Source organism: Lampetra fluviatilis, chromosome 42 (genome assembly GCF_964198595.1).
Source record: "Lampetra fluviatilis chromosome 42, kcLamFluv1.1, whole genome shotgun sequence".
NCBI classification, from domain to species: Eukaryota; Metazoa; Chordata; class Hyperoartia; order Petromyzontiformes; family Petromyzontidae; genus Lampetra; species Lampetra fluviatilis.
The window spans coordinates 4,630,245-4,650,209 of NC_136316.1; the positions used below are offsets into that span (position 1 = coordinate 4,630,245).

General features: G+C 55.5%; 1 protein-coding gene across 2 annotated transcripts in view; it reads right to left on the reverse strand.

Moving 5' to 3' along the window:
- Nucleotides 1-550: 550 nt before the first annotated feature.
- PARD6B (par-6 family cell polarity regulator beta) overlaps nucleotides 551-19,965 on the reverse strand; it is a 56,134-nt gene continuing 36,719 nt past the window's right edge. The window contains exons 3-4 of one of the 2 annotated variants that reach the window (XM_078875736.1): nucleotides 1,749-1,957; nucleotides 551-1,184 (exon numbers count right to left, since the gene is read on the reverse strand). In XM_078875736.1, the coding sequence (XP_078731862.1) occupies nucleotides 690-1,184; nucleotides 1,749-1,957 (704 nt within the window). In that variant the 3' untranslated portion in view covers nucleotides 551-689. Of the gene's footprint in view, nucleotides 1,185-1,748; nucleotides 1,961-19,965 lie in introns of both variants that reach the window. The other variant, XM_078875735.1, reaches the window with a different exon arrangement.

The window sequence follows — 19,965 nt, forward strand, 5'->3', positions numbered from 1 at the left end:
GACAAGACGTTGATAATCAATACGTGATAACTCTGACGAACAATAAAAACGACTAAAACAACGACGTTCAAAAACGATAATGATTACGATGACGACGACGACAATTAACGACAAACATGATCGATACGACAAGAATCAAAATAACGATTACGACGAGAGGAAATTTACGGAAAGTGAAAATTTAAAAACGACGGTGACGACGCTGAACAGTGACGGACGACGACGTGATTACGACCACCACCACCGTACAGAAGATCTCTCAACGGGACAACGACGTCGCCGCCTCCTCCCCCGCGCACACCCGGTCGCAGTGACCTCACAGCACCTCCCGCCATCGCAGCCTTCGAAGGTCAAAGTTCAAATCACGCGCGCGCACACACACGCGCGTTCCCACGCCCCCGCCACCACGCGCTCCCGCCGTCACAGAGTGATAACGGTGCCATCCTCCTCCATGCTGCCCCGCTGCAGCGCGCCGCCGTTCCCGTGCCCTCTCGCCACAACCGCCGGCGCTTTGCCACCGCCGCCCCCGCCCCCACCCCGCGACCCCCCGGCCCTCTCCGCCTGCGCCCCTCCGTTGAGCTCCGCGTCCGACTGGAAGCGCCGCGACAGCTCCCCGTTGGGCGACAGCGGCAGAGGCTCCAGGGAGAACGGCGCCGCCGACGACGACGACAACGCCGCCGCCGAATCTATCACCAGGTCTTCGTCGCTCTCCTCGCCGCTGTCCTCGTCCGTGTAGTTGGTGATGACGTAGGGCGGGGCGCTCGACGGCCGGCGCGCCGTTGCTCCGCGCGGCCGCCGCCGCCACCGCCCCCCCCACGCCCCCCCCTGGCGCCACCGGCGCCGGAAGACGAGGAGGAGGACGTCGCGGACGGCGCCGTGCCCGTCCCGCCGGACAGCGTGCCGCCGGCCGCGGCGGGTCGCTGGTTTGCGGGCCGCACGGTGATGACGAGGTTGCGGCTGTTGGCCACCATCATGTCGGTGACCTGGTCGAGCGTCTTGCCGGCGACGTCGATGCCGTTCACCTCCAGCACTTCGTCGTTGACGGCGAGGAGGCCGGTGCTCTCGGCCAGGCCTCCCGGCACGAGGCGGGAGATGAAGACGGCCGGCGTCTTCTCGATGCCGCGCGCCATCACGCGCAGGCTCGTGCCGTCGCGGATGAAGAAGCCGAGAGGCCGCTCCGAGCCCTGGTGGGGGATTGCGGGTGAGAGGTGCGGGGGGGGGGCGATAGGGCAGAGGGGATAGGAGGGGGAGATGATTATGTTGTTGTTGTTGTTGTTGATGTGGGGAGATGGATATTGTTTGAGGAGAGATGGGAGAGACCCGTGGGAGACTCGATGAGATGAGGAGATGTAAAGGAGATGGAAAGATAGGGGAGACGTGGGGGCATGGCGAGCAGAGATAGGGGACGAACATGGGCAGATGAAGGGATACACAAAATGAGGTGCGAGATGTAATTACGGAATAAAATGTACGAAGACATGGGTGAATGGGGGGGGTAGACACGGTGGAGACAGGGTGAGACAATGACAATGGGGAGATACAGGGCGATGGGTGAGATAGAGGTGACAGGCAAATATTAAAATGCGATGTGGGGAGATGGGGCGAGAGATGAGGACACAGATGGGAGACGGGGGGGGGGGGGAGACTCTCCCAAGAGCCCTTGGCAATATCCCCGCTGACCCGTCCAGTCGCTGCCCCATCGCTGCCCCGTACCTGCCCCCGTACCTGCCCAGTCCCTGCCCCCGTACCTGCTTGTAGAGCTTCACTCGGCGCACGTTCTCGGGCAGGATGTCGGCGTCGATGATGGAGGACACGGGACGGAAGTCCTGCGGGAGGCCGATGTCTCGGTGGGGCCGCGGCTTGTCTCGGGGGTGGAGGAGGCCCGGGAGGCCCGGGAGGCCGACCTTCTTCTTGCGCAAGAGGCTGTTGGTTCCAAACGCGTTGTAGTCGGCATCCTCTGCTGGACGGAAATACAACAAGAATAGACACGTAGAAAATCTGTCAAGTCGTCCGTGGATCCGAACGGTTTGTGGTGTTCGCGCTGCCCTAGCGGCGCGACGCTATCGGAGAAGGCGGCGACGCTGCGCTTCAGGGCCAGGCGTGGTGCCTGCGGAGAGAGGGGGGGGGCGCGACGCTGCGATGTGTATTTACCCAATTAGGACATTTAAAAGTACAATTTCAAACTTGGCGACGTGACACGCTCTTTTTATTGTAAATACCGCCCCCACGGGACCTCCAAACGACGCGTCGTCCTTTTGGGGGTTAATACGGAGCCCCCCCACAGCAAGTATTAACCAGGGCGGCCGCCGCTTCTGAACCGTGCGAGCCTCCGCAAAAACGCGCGGCCACGTCGCCCGCCGGTCAACCTTCAGGGTCAACCTTCAGGGTCAACCTTCAGGGTCAACCTTCAGGGTCAACCTTCAGGGTCAACCTTCAGGGTCAAGCTTCAGGGTCAACCTTCAGGGTCAAGCTTCAGGGTCAAAATAAAAGGTAGCAAGTGTGGAAGAAGATTCGTGCGCACGCAGGCGGGCGTCCGTCCGGGGGAGGCAGCGTGCGATTGTCAGGGCAAAATTAATTTGCATATTTACAGATACATAGTCCTCATCGCTCTGGGTAAAGCTTTGATCTAATGGCCAGTTTTGAAGCCCAAGAAGCTTCTACGCAAGCCTATGAGTCTCTGTGTATACCTATGGGTCTCATTGTCAGCCTATGGACCTCCATGTTAGTCTATGGGTCTCATTGGCAGACTATGGGTCTCCACGTAACCCTATCACGCGAGCATAAACCATCACGCGAACGTCGGTCATCCTGACAGCAGCTGCAGCGGCGGCGGCGGGTTTAGGCTGGCCATCGAACAAAGATGCGTCACCGCATCGCGCGGCGCTTTCAGATGCGCTTCTGCGGCCGTCTGGAACGCTCTTCCTTTCCACTGGGAGATACGCACTTTTAAATCTCGACTGAAAACTCATTCTTTAATCACTGCGCTTTGTGTTTCGTTTGTTGTCCCCCCCACCAACCTCCGATCAACGCGGTCGGCCACGTAACAACATACGTGTGCGTACGTTACGCGAACGCACGATGGTTTTGTGGCATCTCACCCCCTCCCCCCCCCCAATCCCGCCGCCGTGCAGCAGGCGTTCTCCTGCCGCACGGCAAGCGTCCGTCTTCCTTAGAGCAAGAGCGTGGCTGGCCCGTGCGCTCGGGCGTGGCGTCATTAAACCGCACATCACCATCGGGCCCAGCGGTTGTTCATAAATCCTCATTTTGCCCGCTCGCAAAATACACGCCTGGGCTCACGGCCCCCCTCCCCCGCACCCCCCCGTCACGTCGAGTCGGCGACCGTGGCGGTTGGTGCGGGGGTTTGCCTGCAACGCGGGGGGTTGGTGGATCGCGAAAAGATCGTCCACAGTGTTTTTACTTGCTCGTCAAGAATTTTTTTTTAAGTCCCTTTTACCAGGCTGAACAAAGAATCAAATGTCGAAAGTGATTTCCTGATCACATGCGGCATCGACGTATCGGTGATCGTCTCCCGTGCGGAAATTAACACATTGCTTCGGCGGGGGCGGGTCTATTCCATCGGGCAAACCGCTGTTGACATCCCCATGGAGCGGTAGTCATTTTATCTGCACCGGAGGGCTGATGGGCCGAGTGAAACCACCAACCACGATTTGAACTTGCGACCTTTTGATCGCGGGCCGCTCGCTCTGCCGCAGAGTATCCCGGCGGTTAAACGACGGAAATGAGACGGCAGAAATCGGACCGAGAATTGCGAAGGAGTCTTCTTCCATTTGTAATTTCTGTGATTACAATAAACCTCCCCACCCCCCCCCTCTGATCTTTGCACCCTGATAGGCTCACAGCTTGCGCTGTTAAGAGCGAAAGCAGGAAGACTTCCTCACAATTCTGGAGAAAAAAAACAGCCCGATGAATCCCATTGTAAATCACCAGCGAAACGTGACAGTCCTCGATTGTAGATGTCGTGGGCTTACTCGCCGTCACGCCGATGCGCTGAAGTAAGGGCTAATCAGCCCGTTTTGGTCACGTGACAAACCTTGCTAGTTGGCTGCGTCGGGTGACGGCGGGTTAACGGCACATTGACAATTACGCGATACAACCCCAAAAAAACCTTCATTCGGTCGATGATTGACAATTGCGTTCAATATTAGAAGCCGTAGACCGGCCGATCGCAACGCATCTGCCTGCTGCGTGCTTTTCAGTCCCGCTGGGCCGCTCCGAATCGGTGGCGGAAATTCCACGCTCCTATGGAAAGGGTCAGTTTCACAACATAGCAAAACCGGTACACTTAATTTATCCACCCTGGAACAAGGATGATGATTGATGATAAACGGTTGAGTTGAGGGTAAAGTGGGCTCCCACCATCCCCCCGCTAACTGCCAAGCCGTCTGACCGCGGAGAAATCTGCGCAGGTTTTCGCGCCGCCAAAAAAACAAGTTATTAATAACGATGATGAATTTTAGAACAAACGCATTGTAATGTCATAAAAATAATAAAATAACTCTGCCAGCTGCCGCACGCAATGAAATTAACAATTCGTCACCGACTGCACAGTCGTGTTTTGTTTTGGTGCGCGACAGCCGGAAGACCTCGTGGCAATTGGGCGAGCGATTTAAGTGACTGTTTTGTGTGTAAGGAGTGTCTTTTTCTCTCTGGGTGTGTGTGTATACGCATGCGTCTCTGTGTGTGTGTGGGAATGCGTGCGTGTGTGTGTGCGCGCACAAAACCCGGCGACCTGAGTTCGAATCCCGCTCACGGCCAACACCGCTGACGATTATCTGAACCGGTCCTGGGCCTCCCCTAGGTCGACTCAGCCTCAAATGAGTACCTGGTGCGGTGTGTAAAAACATCGCCACTGGGGAGAAAAAGGCAGCTGGGCGTAGTGCTGAGCACCCACCCCCCTCGTGTACCTTGCATGTGCATTTGGGGAGTGGTAGTACAGCGATTCTTACACCGCTCTATAAGCCCCACGAGCCGAGTTCGATTCCTGCTCACGACCAATAACAGTCGCTCATATTTGAATCCAAGGCTGGGGGGGGGGTGCAGTGGGGGGGGGGGGCAGTGAATAGGAGACAATCACCACTCCTCCGGGACCCCGTGGGGGTTGATATTTATATTTACCAGAGAAAATACATTGAATAATATATATATTTTAACACCAGAGGTCGCAACCGGGTACCCGATACCCGTACCCTACCCGATACCTGGCTACCCGTACCCGGCCGGGTATGGGTACGGGTACCCGTTTGCGACCCTGGTGCGGCCGGGTACGGGTAAGGAATCAAAACCCGTTTGCGACCTCTGGTAAACACCATCAGCACTTGGTGAGAGACAAAGGCAGGCTGGCGTGGTGCCGGCCACACCATCCCTGCGAGCGCCGTCCGGGACCTTCATCGGTTCTCGACAACAGCCCTTGCCCCAGCACTCCGTTGGGGAGGCTGCACACGGGGGAGAACTTTGTTTGTGCTTTGCGATGACGCGGCGATTGCGCAACGCGGCGTGCGTCACCAAGCCACGCTTCCTTCACACCTGACGGGTGGCTCTTCGCTGAACACGGACAGAACGCGAGAGAGGCCAAACGGCCAAGGCGGGAGGGAAAAGAAAAAAATATGAACGGCGCACGCACGGAGAGAGAGGAGGGTGGGGGGGAGAGCGAACGGAATGGGGCGAGGTGGGTCTTTAGGATGACGAGGGCGGCAGCGCAAAGGAATGCGGAGGTGGGGGGGTGGGGAGGTGGGGGGGTGGGGAGGTGGGGGGTGGAGAGGTGGGGGGGTGGGAAGGTGGGGAGGTGGAGAGGTGGGGGGGTGGAGAGGTGAGGGGGTGGAGAGGTGGGGAGGTGGGGAGGTGAGGGGGTGGAGAGGTGGGGGGGTGGGGAGGTGGGGGGGTGGGGAGGTGGGGGGTGGAGAGGTGGGGGGGTGGGAAGGTGGGGAGGTGGAGAGGTGGGGGGGTGGAGAGGTGAGGGGGTGGAGAGGTGGGGAGGTGGGGAGGTGGGGAGGTGAGGGGGTGGAGAGGTGGGGGGGTGGAGAGGTGGGGGGGTGGGGAGGTGGGGGGGGTGGGGAGGTGGGGGGTGGAGAGGTGGGGGGGTGGGAAGGTGGGGAGGTGGAGAGGTGGGGGGGTGGAGAGGTGAGGGGGTGGAGAGGTGAGGGGGTGGAGAGGTGGGGAGGTGGGGAGGTGGGGAGGTGAGGGGGTGGAGAGGTGGGGGGTGGAGAGGTGGGGGGGTGGGGGGGTGGAGAGGTGGGGGGGTGGAGAGGTGAGGGGGTGGAGAGGTGGCGAGGTGGAGAGGTGGGGGGGTGGGGAGGTGGGGGGTGGGGAGGTGGGGAGGCGAGGGGGTGGGGAGGTGGGGAGGTGGGGGGGTAGAGAGATGGGGGGGTGGAGAGGTGGGGAGGTGGGGAGGTGGAGAGGTGGGGGGGTGGGGAGGTGGGGGGTGGGGAGGTGAGGGGGTGGAGAGTGGGGGGGTGGAGAGGTGGGGGGGTGGGGAGGTGGGGGGGTGGGGGGTGGGGAGGTGGGGGGGTGGGGAGTGGGGGGGTGGGGAGGTGGGGGGGTGGAGAGGTGGGGGGGTGGGGAGGTGGGGGGTGGGGAGGTGGGGAGGCGAGGGGGTGGGGAGGTGGGGAGGTGGGGGGGTAGAGAGATGGGGGGGTGGAGAGGTGGGGAGGTGGGGAGGTGGAGAGGTGGGGGGGTGGGGAGGTGGGGGGGTGGGGAGGTGAGGGGGTGGAGAGGTGGGGGGGTGGAGAGGTGGGGGGGTGGGGAGGTGGGGGGGTGGGGAGGTGGGGGGGTGGGGAGGTGGGGGGGGTGGGGAGGTGGGGGGGTGGAGAGGTGGGGGGGTGGGGAGGTGGGGGGTGAGGGGGTGGAGAGGTGGGGGGGTGGAGAGGTGGGGGGGTGGAGAGGTGGGGGGGTGGGGAGGTGGGGGGGTGGGGAGGTGGGGGGGTGGAGAGGTGGGGGGGTGGGAAGGTGGGGAGGTGGAGAAGTGGGGGGGTGGAGAGGTGAGGGGGTGGAGAGGTGAGGGGGTGGAGAGGTGGGGGAGGTGGGGAGGTGAGGGGGTGGAGAGGTGGGGGGGGTGGAGAGGTGGGGGGGTGGGGGGGTGGAGAGGTGGGGGGGTGGAGAGGTGGGGGGGTGGAGAGGTGAGGGGGTGGAGAGGTGGCGGGGGTGGAGAGGTGGGGGGGTGGGGAGGTGGGGGGGTGGGGAGGTGGGGAGGTGGGGGAGGTGAGGGGGTGGAGAGGTGGGGGGTGGAGAGGTGGGGGGGGGGTGGGGAGGTGGGGGGGTGGGGAGGTGGGGGGTGGGGAGGTGGGGAGGTGGGGGAGGTGGGGGGGTGGGGAGGTGGGGAGGTGAGGGGGTGGGGAGGTGGGGGGGTGGGGAGGTGGGGGGGTGGGGAGGTGAGGGGGTGGAGAGGTGGGGGGGTGGGGAGGTGGGGGGGTGGAGAGGTGGGGGGGTGGGGAGGTGGAGAGGTGGGGGGGTGGGGAGGTGAGGGGGTGGAGAGGTGGGGGGGTGGGGAGGTGGGGGGTGGAGAGGTGGGGGGGTGGAGAGGTGGGGGGGTGGGGGAGGTGAGGGGGGTGGAGAGGTGGGGGGGGTGGGGAGGTGGGGGGGTGGAGAGGTGGGGGGGTGGGGAGGTGGGGGGGTGGAGAGGTGGGGGGGTGGAGAGGTGGGGGGGTGGGGAGGTGTGGGGGTGGAGAGGTGGGGGGGGGGTGGGGGGTGGGGGGGGTGGAGAGGTGGGGGGGTGGGAGGTGGGGAGGTGGGGGGGGTGGGGAGGTGGGGGGGTGGGGAGGTGGGGAGGTGAGGAGGTGGGGGGGTGGGGAGGTGGGGGGGGTGGGGGAGGGTGGAGGCTACAAGCCGAGCGTTAACGATATGCGTGCAGGGGTGCGAATTAAAAAGTCCGTGGCTTGACACACAGAAAACGAGCGAGCAATGAGAGACATTTAAAGAGTATACCTATATATCTATATATATAATCCACGCAAGCTCTTCCCCCAATTTATTCTGCAATTGGACTGTCGGCAAAAAAAAAGTGCGTGGACCTTAAGCAGGACGCACCATTTAGAAGGGACGAAGGCCGTTGGTCGAGACTAGCTACGGAGCGGCAGCAAAGGTGGGAGGGAGATGCGCAGACGACAGGCTGCTGACGGCGGAGATGGAGCGATGCAATCAACTGGCACGCAGCCACTGCGTGGATCTTTACACGTATGTTGAACTTTTTTCGTACCGCACGTAGCCGACTGTGCTAATCAGAGGTGCGGGGGCTAGGACAACACAAACCAAACACGAAAAACAGTTCTAAAGAAAAGAGTTTGTCAATCTAGACGATAATTTAGAAGTGCAAAGCTCCCAGTGGCTTCCTAACATCGGAACGAAGAGCGTTCCAGACGGCCGCAGAAGCGCATCTGAAAGCGCCGCGCGATACGGTGAGTTTTGCAGGACGGTGAGTTTTGGTGATGGCGTTGGGAAACCTTCATCCAGCAGTGGCTAACGATGATTGCGGCTAATGATGTCCTATCGGTGTCCTGTCCTGAGACACAGTAATTACTCGGAACCCTCAATGAACAGTGCAACCCTTTTGTGTCCCGAGTTCTGCCCGTGGAACCAGATATCACAGAACTATGACGGGGATCATCCCTTTCAAAGAGGGGCTATGCGGTGGCGACATGTTTACTACCTCGCCTGGTGTACAGGAGGTTGTGGGTTTGATCCCGATCCTGACGATGCCTGTATATTTGGAGTTTGCGTGTCTCTTTCTCTCTCCGTGGTCGCAGAGATTTAGAGTGTTTGACTGCGATACATTTCCACGCGATGAGCCATTTCGTTGAGCTTAAATTTTTGGCCAGGTTGGTTCTGAAAAAGAGCGATACATACGGCTCAGTGGGTCTTGCCTGGCAAAATAACAAAAAATCAGGCTGAGCGCTACATAGCTTTATGACCTGTGCTCCAGCAGGCTTTTCCCGATCACCCCGAGCGAGAGCTCTGCGCAGAAGCGAACGATTTCTGATTGAGATTGTTGGCCTCGACAGAATGCTTCCTCATCTTTCATTCATGCATCGATTGATTCATTCATATCTGTTCTAGCTGTGGGGGTGGTGGCGACGGCGGGGGGGGACGTGAGTCAGCCGCATAATGGAATTCAATTGTACGCGATATTACGAGCAGGCCACGCGATCCGTGCCTGCAGTGCAGTCGAAACGCAGGCCAAAGTTATATGCATGACCGTGGAAGAAGTTAAACAAGACGCTTGCGTCAGTCGCGTGGAATGGATTTACAAAAGCACAAAAGGATATCGACTTAACCACGGATATAATTGGCCTCTGGCGATGATGTGCACTTTGAACACCGGTCACATTGCTACAAAGATCCCCCACCGCCCATATAGCCTTAACAGACTGTTGGGGCAAGTGCTGTTAAGCGAGCACCGGGTACAGCGCACGAGGGGGGTGATGTTTTCAAGACCACGCCCATCCACCTTTGTCTCCCCAGCGCCGGTGTTGACGCACCGCACCTGGCGCTCATTCAAGGATACGTCAACCTGAGGAGGGGAGGGCCCAGAACTGGTTCCGATATCACTCATCGCTCATGTTGACCGTGACCTGGAATTGAACCCGGGCGTATTTTCCTACCGCCGCCCACAAAGATCCACCGCATAGCCTCAACAGACTGTTGGGGCAAGTGCATTTAGCGAGCACCGCCAATACCAATACCCGCCATTAAGTGACGATGACGTCCCCATGACGTCACCTGTGCAGGCCAGGTGCACTTTGAGGCCACGTGAAGTGACGAAGGCTCGCTGGCATGAGGACAAGGGACAGACCAAGGTGCCATGGGTTGGCTGACTGAGATGACTGGCAGATCCACGAGCTGTACCCCCCACTGTGCCAACTGTTAGCGAGCACCGCCACCCACAACCACACACACACACACACAGGCGCTCTTACACACGATGCAAATGCAACAACCGCATTCATTCACCACGAAGTGGCAGTGACATCACCACAGTGTTTGTGCCAGGCGAGGTGCACTCTGAGGTCACGTGGAGCGAGGAAGGCTTGGTGGCAGGTCACGGGACAGACCCATGTAGTGTCATGGGTTGAACGAGTGAGATGACCAGCAGATGCAACAACCGCATTCATTCACCACTAAGTGGCAGTGACATCACCACAGTGTTTGTGCCAGGCGAGGTGCACTCTGAGGTCACGTGGAGCGAGCAAGGCTTGGTGGCAGGTCACGGGACAGACCCATGTAGTGTCATGGGTTGACCGAGTGAGATGACCAGCAGATGCACCACCTGGGCCCTCCCCACTGTGCCACCCCTGCTGTGTTTCAGTAAATAACAAAGACGAAGATCACCCGCATAGCCTTAATAGAATGTTGGGGCCAGTGCCGTTCAAAGTTCAAAGTTAAATTATTAGGTATAGCCCTGTGAGCCATTCGGCTCTTGAATCGGGTGCAACCGCAACAAACAAAAAAACATGAACAAGAAAACATCTTAAAGTGACTATGTGCAAACAGAAAATCCAAGAAAAGACAGCAAAATATTGCAGAAAAATCACCGTACACCAACCCTGTGCAAATATCCCAGTTAGCACGTAGCACCTATGAAGGCCGGAACTGTGGCAGACGAGGGGGCGTTTTTGCCAGCACTGCGCCTGTTTTGGTAAATGCACACATACACAACACTCACAAATGACCACCATCGTACATAACACCCTTTGCCTTGGCAGTCGAGGCTTATTATATTCCTGCTCCGGCAGACTGAACACCCAGCCGCTACACCGCTCAGCAAGAGCTCTCATTTCATATCTGTGCTCAGAAAATCTGCTCACGGCTTCCGTATACAATTGGCAACAGGTAGGTCCACCGTAATGGAAGCGACAAAGGCTTTGAGCCTTGAGAGCGCAAAAGCGGAGACTGCTATATATAATAAAACTGAACTATTTTTTATTTTACCAGCTAAAGCCCACTGAGCTATACAGCTGTTTTTCAGAAGCAACCTGGCAATCACAAATGATCGCTCAACAAAGTGGCTCATCATCGCGTGGAAATTTATAGCGGCCAAACAATCTAAAAGCGTGATGTTGATTGTAAACGTGGGAGGGAAAAACCAGAGGACCCGGAGAAAAAGCCACACGACCACAGGGAGAGACACGCAAACTCCGAAAAAATACAGCAGGCGTCAGGGTCGGGGGATCGAACCCACGCCCTCCTGTATACCAGGAGAGAGAGTTAACATCTCTCCACCGTGGAGCCCAAAACAGGTCGTCACAGTTCACTGTCACGTGATCACAAAACAGATTGTCACAGGCTGCTGAGGAGCGAGGTCGTGGTCAGCAGAGGACTGTGCGGCAACATTTGTTGTTGTACTGCACTATGCTCCGACATCTACGCTCCCCCATTTCACGATTTCCAGAAGTACGGTCAAACAACCCCCGCAGCGGCTTGACGAGGGGCTGTCCATGAACATCATCGTCATTCCACTGCTGGATCAAGGCCTGCCTAAGCCACCGCTGCCCGCAACGATCGATCCACCGAGCAAAACCCGCACGCACACGCGTGCCGATTTCGTCGCTCCATCTCTTCGCTGGACATTCCCACCCCCCCCCCCCCCGGATGCATTCCCATAAGAGAGGAGGAGTGCCTTGTTTCGGTTTGGGATTTTCCGTCGATCTCTCTCGCTCTCTCACTTTGGATTACCGAGCGCGCTGTCCGGCGTTCGTTGAAAGGTTGCCGACGAAATGACCACTCGAATTATTGGGATTTCTAATAACCATCAGCGGTGCCAATCCGAACGTGACGGATGCCTGACATTGCAATCTGCGTTTTTATTTTCAGGTTAATGTCAACCATCAATCACTTTTGTTTCTCGGGCAGTTTTTTTTGGGCACTTCTTAAAAGGGTAAACACAAGAGGGAGAAGAGAGACAGCGCCGAGGGAGGTGATGGGTCCCAGGGTTTAGCGGCATGGAGTGTGTCACGCGAGGAGCATTACCGTCCGTTCTCTTGCAACGCGGCAGTGATGTTCCTGAAGAACACCGCGTTATGGAAACATCACGTTGTAGTAAATAACGTCGGGTAAAGCGCAGCACGCTATAACGCGTCAGATGCGTACACGCAAACTGGACAAATAAAGGCTCAGTCTTTTGTTATGCAGTCTATTCATAGTCTCAAGCCGCACTTTACCATAATAAAAAGTGGGCCATTCCTGGCCCTTCCCCCTCCCTCAACCATTATATATACGGAGTGGTATCTCCTGTAATCTCTCATTTACTTGATACAGCTGTCGGGCTGTGACGGTTCCACCTGAAGACGGAAGCTTGTGTTGCCTCCGAAACGTCGTGATTTTTATTTTTTATTTTATTTTACTTTTATTAATTTTAATTTTTTACCTACGTGACTTTACCGAAAAAACCTAAGAATATAAAAAGACTGGGGAAGCATCAAGCAGCATCCCGATGCCTCGTGCGATGCTACGCCGAGGCAGACGTTACGACTGCTTATTCCGACTCGCGCTGCGATGTAGTTCCGTTCGCTCGATTGCGTTATTTCCAATTCGCATTCCGCGTTATCAACAAAAAAATAGTGCTCCCGAATGTGTTCCATCGCGTTGTATAACCCAATTCGCATTGTGAGAACAACACGCTGTGGTGATAGGAGAACAGAAGGTGCAGTGCTCTGTGTGGCCGGGCGGGTTGGGGGAAAAGTGCCAAGTCTGTGATGTCGAGTTCCCGGCGTGACACCTCCCGTGGGCTGTTCTCGTTCACACGAAGGGGCTGAAAACTTCTCCAAAAAGAGAGAACCCAATTGGACTTTTCGGGGGGCATAGCAACGGCACCAATACGGCACAACAGGATAAAGAAGAATGTGGATTTAAGGAGGGTGAATTTTTTTAATATATATTTCACACGGAATGAAAAAAAAAGTTGCGAGAGAGAGGCAAAATTGTTCCTGGTACGAGCGGCGTTGGCGTTGCGGTAGAAGACTCGGGGGGGGGGGGGGCACGGGGGGGGGGGTTGTTTAAAAATACAGAATCTATTTGATGCTTTCATGCAATGTCGGGGGGTGGGGGGGGATGGTTTGTTACGCTCGCGCACGCTGTCAAAGCACAAAGAGGAAAAAAAGACCGTCGGCAGAATAAAACCGGCGTGACGTATGACGGCGTTGAGCGAATTTCGCGAAATATTAAGTGGCGTGAATTTGCATTTTAATTGAGCCGCAACGGCATCGGCACACGGCCACGCGCGCGCTCGCCGCATGCCAACATAACAAGGTGAGGCAATTCGTTTTTTCGGTGCAGGCCACGGCACACACGGAATTAATGAATTCCAGCGGGGGCAGTGGAAGGTGGGATACAAGCACACCTGAGCGGAAGGCAAGGCAATCTCGCCACCGTCGCACCACACAGGCAGCGAGGTGTTAACCACCTCGCCTGGCATACGGGAGGTCGCGAGTTCGATCCCGAGCCTGACGCCTGCTGTATATTTGGAGGTCGCATTTTCTCCGCCGTGGTCGCGTGGATTTTTCTCCGGGTCCTCCTGTTTTCCCCTCCACATTTTATAATCAACATCACGCGTTGAGAGTGTTTGGCTGCGATACATTACCACGTGATGGTAATCCACTTGGGTTTGGCTAATATTTGTGGTGGCCAGGTAGCTCAGTGAGCCTTACCTGGTAAAAAAAAAGTTTCGTTTTTAGTTTGCAACGATCCACCAACGGAGCCCAAAGCGCTGTTTCGTAGAGCGTTCATTTCGGTCTCAGAACCTGGCACGGACGGGGAAACCTTTGCCTTTAACGCCGCGTCTCACAATTGTGAACGCTCGCAGGAAGGTCATTCCCCCCCCCCCAGCCGAGTGAAATCACCAACAAAATGAATAATTAACACTGCCACGGCGAGAGGTGGACAAACCAGAGTCGATGGGCTCAGTCCGGTCACCAAAGACTTCTTACGTTTCAATTTCGCTCTGCACTCTCATGCGGCGGAATTCAAGCTCCGAGATTTACTCATTTTCGGTTGGAATGTCACGCGGTGAACATTACCCTCGGAGGCGGTGGGAACCCATGCTGCCCTCTACTGATGCACCAGAGGTGGCTTGAGAGAGAAGCGGCTCTGTGATATCCGCTTCTGCGGGCCGTTCTCTAAATCGAAGGGTTGCACTGCTCTGATAGGGTCCCTGAATGGATGATTTGTCTCACGATAATGCTGTGAGCACAACTGGAATACAATTATTCATTATTTTACCAGGTAAGGTCCCACCGAGCCATGGAGCTCTTTTTTTCAGAAGCGACCTGGCTATCACAAATGGTAGCTCAACAAAGTGGTTTATCATCATCGTGTGGAAATTTATAGCAACTAAATACTATAAATGCACGTTGTTGATTCTTAGTGTAGAGGGGGAACACTGAAGGACCCGGATAAAAATCCACGCGACCACGGGAAGAACACGCAAACTCCAAATATACAGGCGTCAGGGTCGGGATCGAACCCACAACTTCCTGTATATCAGGCGAGGTAGTTAACATCTCGCCACTGTGGCACCCGAAGAAAAACCCACGCATGCGAGGGAGCAACAGCCTATCCCCACACAGACAGAACAAGTGGATACTCTTTGGTTTTTTCGGTAAAGTCACGGAGGTTAAAAAAAGAAAAACAAATAAATTAAATCACGACGTTTCAGAGGCAACACAAGCTTCCGTCTTCAGGTGGAACCGTCACAGCAAAAATACTGTTTCAGTAATTTTGCTGTATCAGTAATTTAGCTGCGACAGTTCCACTTGAAGACGGAAGCTTGTGTTGCCTCCGAAACGTCGCGATTAAATGTATTTGTTTTTCTTTTTTTTAACCTCCGTGACTTTACCGAAAAAACCAGAGTATGGATCCTTGCAGTCACGAAAATTTCAAATCTAGAAAGAACAAGTGGAGTCGACGTTTTGTTGTACCGTCTTCTTCTCCTGGCAAGCCTACGGACTGGCACCTTGCCGTCCACGGAAAGGGAGTTTCACACGGCATGCGCGTGAGCCACCAACCCTCCTCCTCCGTGGATGCACAGGTCCATTTTCCACGAATTGAGTGTTTGGCTTCGTGTGGAAGACAATCTGATTACTCGCAGAATAGCTGGAGGATGAATCATTGCATGGCGAAAGATCACAAAAAAATGTTTACTTGCTAACGTTTGTCAATCCACTGCTGGATGAAGGCATCTCCACACACTACTGGTCAAGGGAAGTTGTTTTTACCATATTTCACTACGCTACTCATCGCAGGCCAGTGAAAAGAGAAGGCCAAGAACTGGTTCGAATATCACTCCCCACTTGATGTTGGCTATGGGGTGGGGGGGGGGTCATCAACTTCACAGTGCAGTGCACAGGTGCAGCCCTGCAACTTCCTGGCTCGCACCACCGCTTGCAGGGAAGGAACCTGCGCCAGAGCGAGCTCAAAAGAAAGCCTCCAAACAAGAGGGTGCTTGGCCTACTCTTCCACACCGGCCTGACGTCTTCTATCACGACTGCCTGCCGCCACTAAAACCATAACGATCACGTGTGCTGCGTTAATGGTTAACAGCTGTGGAGGAGGGGGAGGTGGGGGGGGGTCGATGGGTGGGAGGGGGGTAGATAAGAGAGCACTGGGCCTGCCAAACGACGGCCCCCTCCTTCAACCTCCTCCTCTTTCTCCTCCTCCACAGCGAGGAATCTCCTGTGTGCATTCCTCCCCCAGGGCAAAGTGCTTGCTCATCCAGAGGTGTTTGTCAAAACCTTCCCCGGGCCTTATCGGTCACCTCAGCCTGCAGTTTCCTTCTGTTATGAAGAGGTCTCTATAAACTATTTATTTAGGTAAGGCCAACTGAGCTAGAAAGCAATATTTTTCACAAGCGACCTGGCTATCACAAATGATAGCTCAACGAAGTGGGCTTATCATCACGTGGACAATTTATAGCAGCTGCCAAAAACTCGAAACGCGTGACGTTGATTGTAAATGTGGGAGGGGAAAAAAACGGAGGACCCGGAGAAAAATCCACGCGGCCACTGGGAACGAGAGAGGCATGCGAACTCCAAATGTACAGCAGACGTCAGGGTCGGGATCGAACCCCGTACCAGTGGAAGAAGTTCAAATCTCGCCACCACGGTGCCCTCTAAACACAAACTCGGTTTAACAGCAGGCAGCCAGCTTAGCGCTCTGAACTCTGACCTCAGCCACCCGGCCACCTCCACTGGCTGCCCCAGCATTCAAACCTCAGGATTTCCCTACGATTCAACGACTCGAAAAAACTAGCAAGAACCTCAGTTACCCTTGACACTAATCCATAACATCTCAGCGTCTCTTGACAGAAACCCAGGATGTCAGCGCGAGTCATCTTGAGAACATGTAGCTAATCTCGTGTCGCTGCCTGGATTCCGATCCAACACCTCAGCAAAAATAAACCTTCATCGCATGACAGCCCAATATATATTTTTGCATAACCCGGACGTAATATGGGCAAATTGAGTAAAAAACTACATTTTATACGGACGGTTATTGGTTACCGACCGGAGACCATCAAACTCACTGCATTTGAGAACCCGGTTTAAATTACAGCGGTCGAAACCCAGAATCGAACGCAGGATTTCTCAGCCATGCCGGATCGGCGTTTCCGAGCCGCTCGCTGCAGCCCCTACGTAAGGGGTCATGCACGCACCGGCACACAAAGTGCTCACCGCGCATGAACCACAACACCTCGCTGATCTCGTCAAGGAGCGTAAACCAGCGTCACGTGAACTCCGGTGGTTATCCTCGCAGCAGCAGCAGCAGCGGCGGATTTTGGCACAGCCATCGAACAAAGACGGTGGTCACCGCATCGCGCGGCGCTTTCGGGTGCGCTTCTGCGTCCGTCTGGAACGCTCTTCCTTTCGATAGTAGGAAGCCACTGGGAGCTATGCACTTTTAAACCATCTAGATTGAAAACTATTTTTTTAGAACTGCTTTTTGTATGAAGTTTGTTGTCCTTCCCCCACACCTCCGATTAGCGCGCGCGGTTGGCTACATACGATGGGGAAAGAAGTTCAACATACATCGCAACGCAGCAGCGAGCGAGCGAGGGGGGAGAGAGCCAGAGAGGGGGGGGAGAAGAGACAAATCCGCCCGCAGAAGCGGCGGCACGATGTCCCCTAAACTCCGAAGTTTTTAAACGCGACCGCAGAGCTCCCTCGAGGCCCACCGCCAACAGACACTTTCCCACCAACGCCGCCACGGTTGCCGCTGCTGCTTGTTCTTATCGCACCCTTTTCAATTAGACCTGGCGACACCTCCCACTCAGGAGGGAGCCGTGGAGCACGGCTGGTGGGGCGCGGGGAGAGGTGGGGGGGGGAGACGGTGGGAGAGGGAGGGGAGGGAGGGAGGAAGGGGAGGGAGGGAGGAGAGGGAGGGAATCGACGCTGCATGGCTCACAGACCCAACAACGGAAATCGACTTGATATCTGTAAAAAAAGAGCTTTAACGCTCATCAGATTCCTTCAGTATAAATAAATATTCTGAACGGGGTATAGGCGAGTTCAAATCCATCATCCCTCCGGGGTCGATAAAATTAGTACCACCGCGTGTGGCAATGTAAACACTGGTTGTCGTGTGGAGAGACTCGACTCCTGCCATAGGAACGAGGAATGTCCACCACCGGCTCAGGGGGGGGGGGGGGGGGGGGGTGGGGGGCCTGTAAACAGAAGGTGAGCTCCACGTCATCGCTCGCGCGAACGGTGTAAGTCGCTCGGGACTTCGAGCGGCAATGTGAGCTGAACTTACCATCGCACTGCGATTCTAATGAATTACGAGTGGCACTATCAAAATGTGAATTGACCATGTGTGCCCGGCCCCCCCACATGTGCTATTCGTAGCGGAACAAAATTAAAATAAAATCTCATCTCACCTCTCCTGAATACATCAAAACGCTAACGAACACGTCGCCACGGTGACAACCCACCGAAATCAAATGGGTGCGGGGGGTGTGGTTGTGGTAGGCGACAGATATTTGAAAAAAAAAATGACAACTATTTTTTTCTATTTGTTTCTTTTCTCCACGAGGAGCCTCGGTCGCGCGACTGGCTTTCCCAGCTTGTTACGGCACCTCAGCGGCTTTGCGGTGCGATAAGAGGCCGTACAGTGCTGCTGCTGCTGCTGTTGCGAAGGCGACGGCTGCGTGCAAACTGGAGCGCGGCGGCGAGTCCCCCGTTTGCCTCCGACCGAATAAAATTCAACATCTTTATTTAGACTGCAGGAAATCCGATGAGCCACGAAGCTCTTTTCTTCCACAGGTGTCTAGAATGACCCGGAAGTCGCCCAGATCTCGTCAGATCTCGGGCAGCTAGGCGACGGTCAAGCCAGGATCTCATCGTGCCAGGCGTTGTTTGTTGTAGGCCGCTGGGCTATGTGTTGCAGTCGAAACGTCGTGAGAATTTTCTATTGTTTTATATTTGTTTTCAAAATGTATTGCTGTGGATTTCACACCTGATGATGATTGCTTGTGTTGCAGTCGAAACGTCGTGAGAATTTTTTTTTTTATATCTGTATTATTTTATTATTTCCCTTCTATGTAACTTTACCAAAAGAACCAAGAATATGAATCCCTGCAGTCACGAAAGCTTTAAATCAAAAATTTTTAAAAGCTACGTTTCAAATGTTACCAGGTAAGGCCCACTGAGCGATACAGCTCTTTTTTCAGAAGCGACCTGGCCACGAATGATAGCTCAAAGAAGTGGTTTATCAAATGGCAACTCATAGGAGTAACCAAACACTCTAAACACGTGTTCATTCCAAATATGGAGGGGAAAAAAACAGACACAGAGAAAAATCCACGCGACCACAGGGGAGAGAGAGAGAGAGAGTGACACACGCAAACTCCAAATAAATAGGTGTCAGGGTCGGGTTTGAACCCACGACCTCCTGTATACCAGGGAAGGTAGTTAACATCTCCTAGCCAACGCGGCACGCCACCTACATCACTGTCACGACTTTATTCGTCACGGTCAAAAGTCCAACGTGCTGAAAATGCACCTGCAGATTAATCAATTGGGACGATGCAAAGCAACGTCTCCGCTGACTGCAAAAGCTTGGCAGGGCTCTCGCTGAAAAAGAGTCTTCAGACTCCTGCGTATAACACGCGTAATAATACAAATCACTATCGTTACAACAATTAAAATCCGTCAAAAAACCAACACAAACCAATGCTTCTGTACATCCAAGCTCTGGCCCAAAAAAAAATCTGCTGCTGAAGTCAATGGGGGACCGACGCATGGCCGCTGTTACGCAAGACCTTGCCTCCAACTCTTGACCCACCACCACCAACGCACCCCCCTGCCCCTCCCACAGCTGACGGCCGTAGGAGCGTGCGGAATGCGGCTCAGGTGAGCGTGACGTAGGGCTCGCGGAGAAAACCAGCAGCGTCTCCCAGTGACAACCGCGGCTCCGCCCACTCCTCCACCTCCCTCCACCTCCATTCCCTCCACTCCACCACAAGCCCAGCTTCAGCCCCCCCCTCCCTCACTCACTGAAGTGTGACCAGGATGCGGTCTCACGACGACACCAAGTTATGAAATGAAGTCGTGCGTGCGACAGGTTAAACCGGAAAGCCTGTCGGGCTTGTGAATATCTGCTTGTGTGTGCTTGCGAGCGAGCAAACGCCGGTTGTGTGTCGGCGGTGAATGAGTTTGGGCTTGCGTGATGGGGATATGTGGTGGATGAGTGGTGCGTGTGGTGTGGGCGAGTGGTTCGGGAGCGAGGTGGGCGAGTGGATGGTTGAAGTGAGTGTTTGAGTCAGCGGGTATGTGAGTGGGAAGGTAAAGGAGTAGTTGTGTAGGTGGGTGGGTAAGTGGGTTGGTAGGCGGGTGAGTAGGTGGGTTGGTTCTTGAGTGGATGAGTGGGTGGGTTAGTGGGTGGGTGGTAGAGTGGGTCGGTGTTTGAGTGAGTGAGCAGGTGGCTGGTTGAGTGGGTGGATGTGGTTGAGTGAGTGATTGGGTGGTT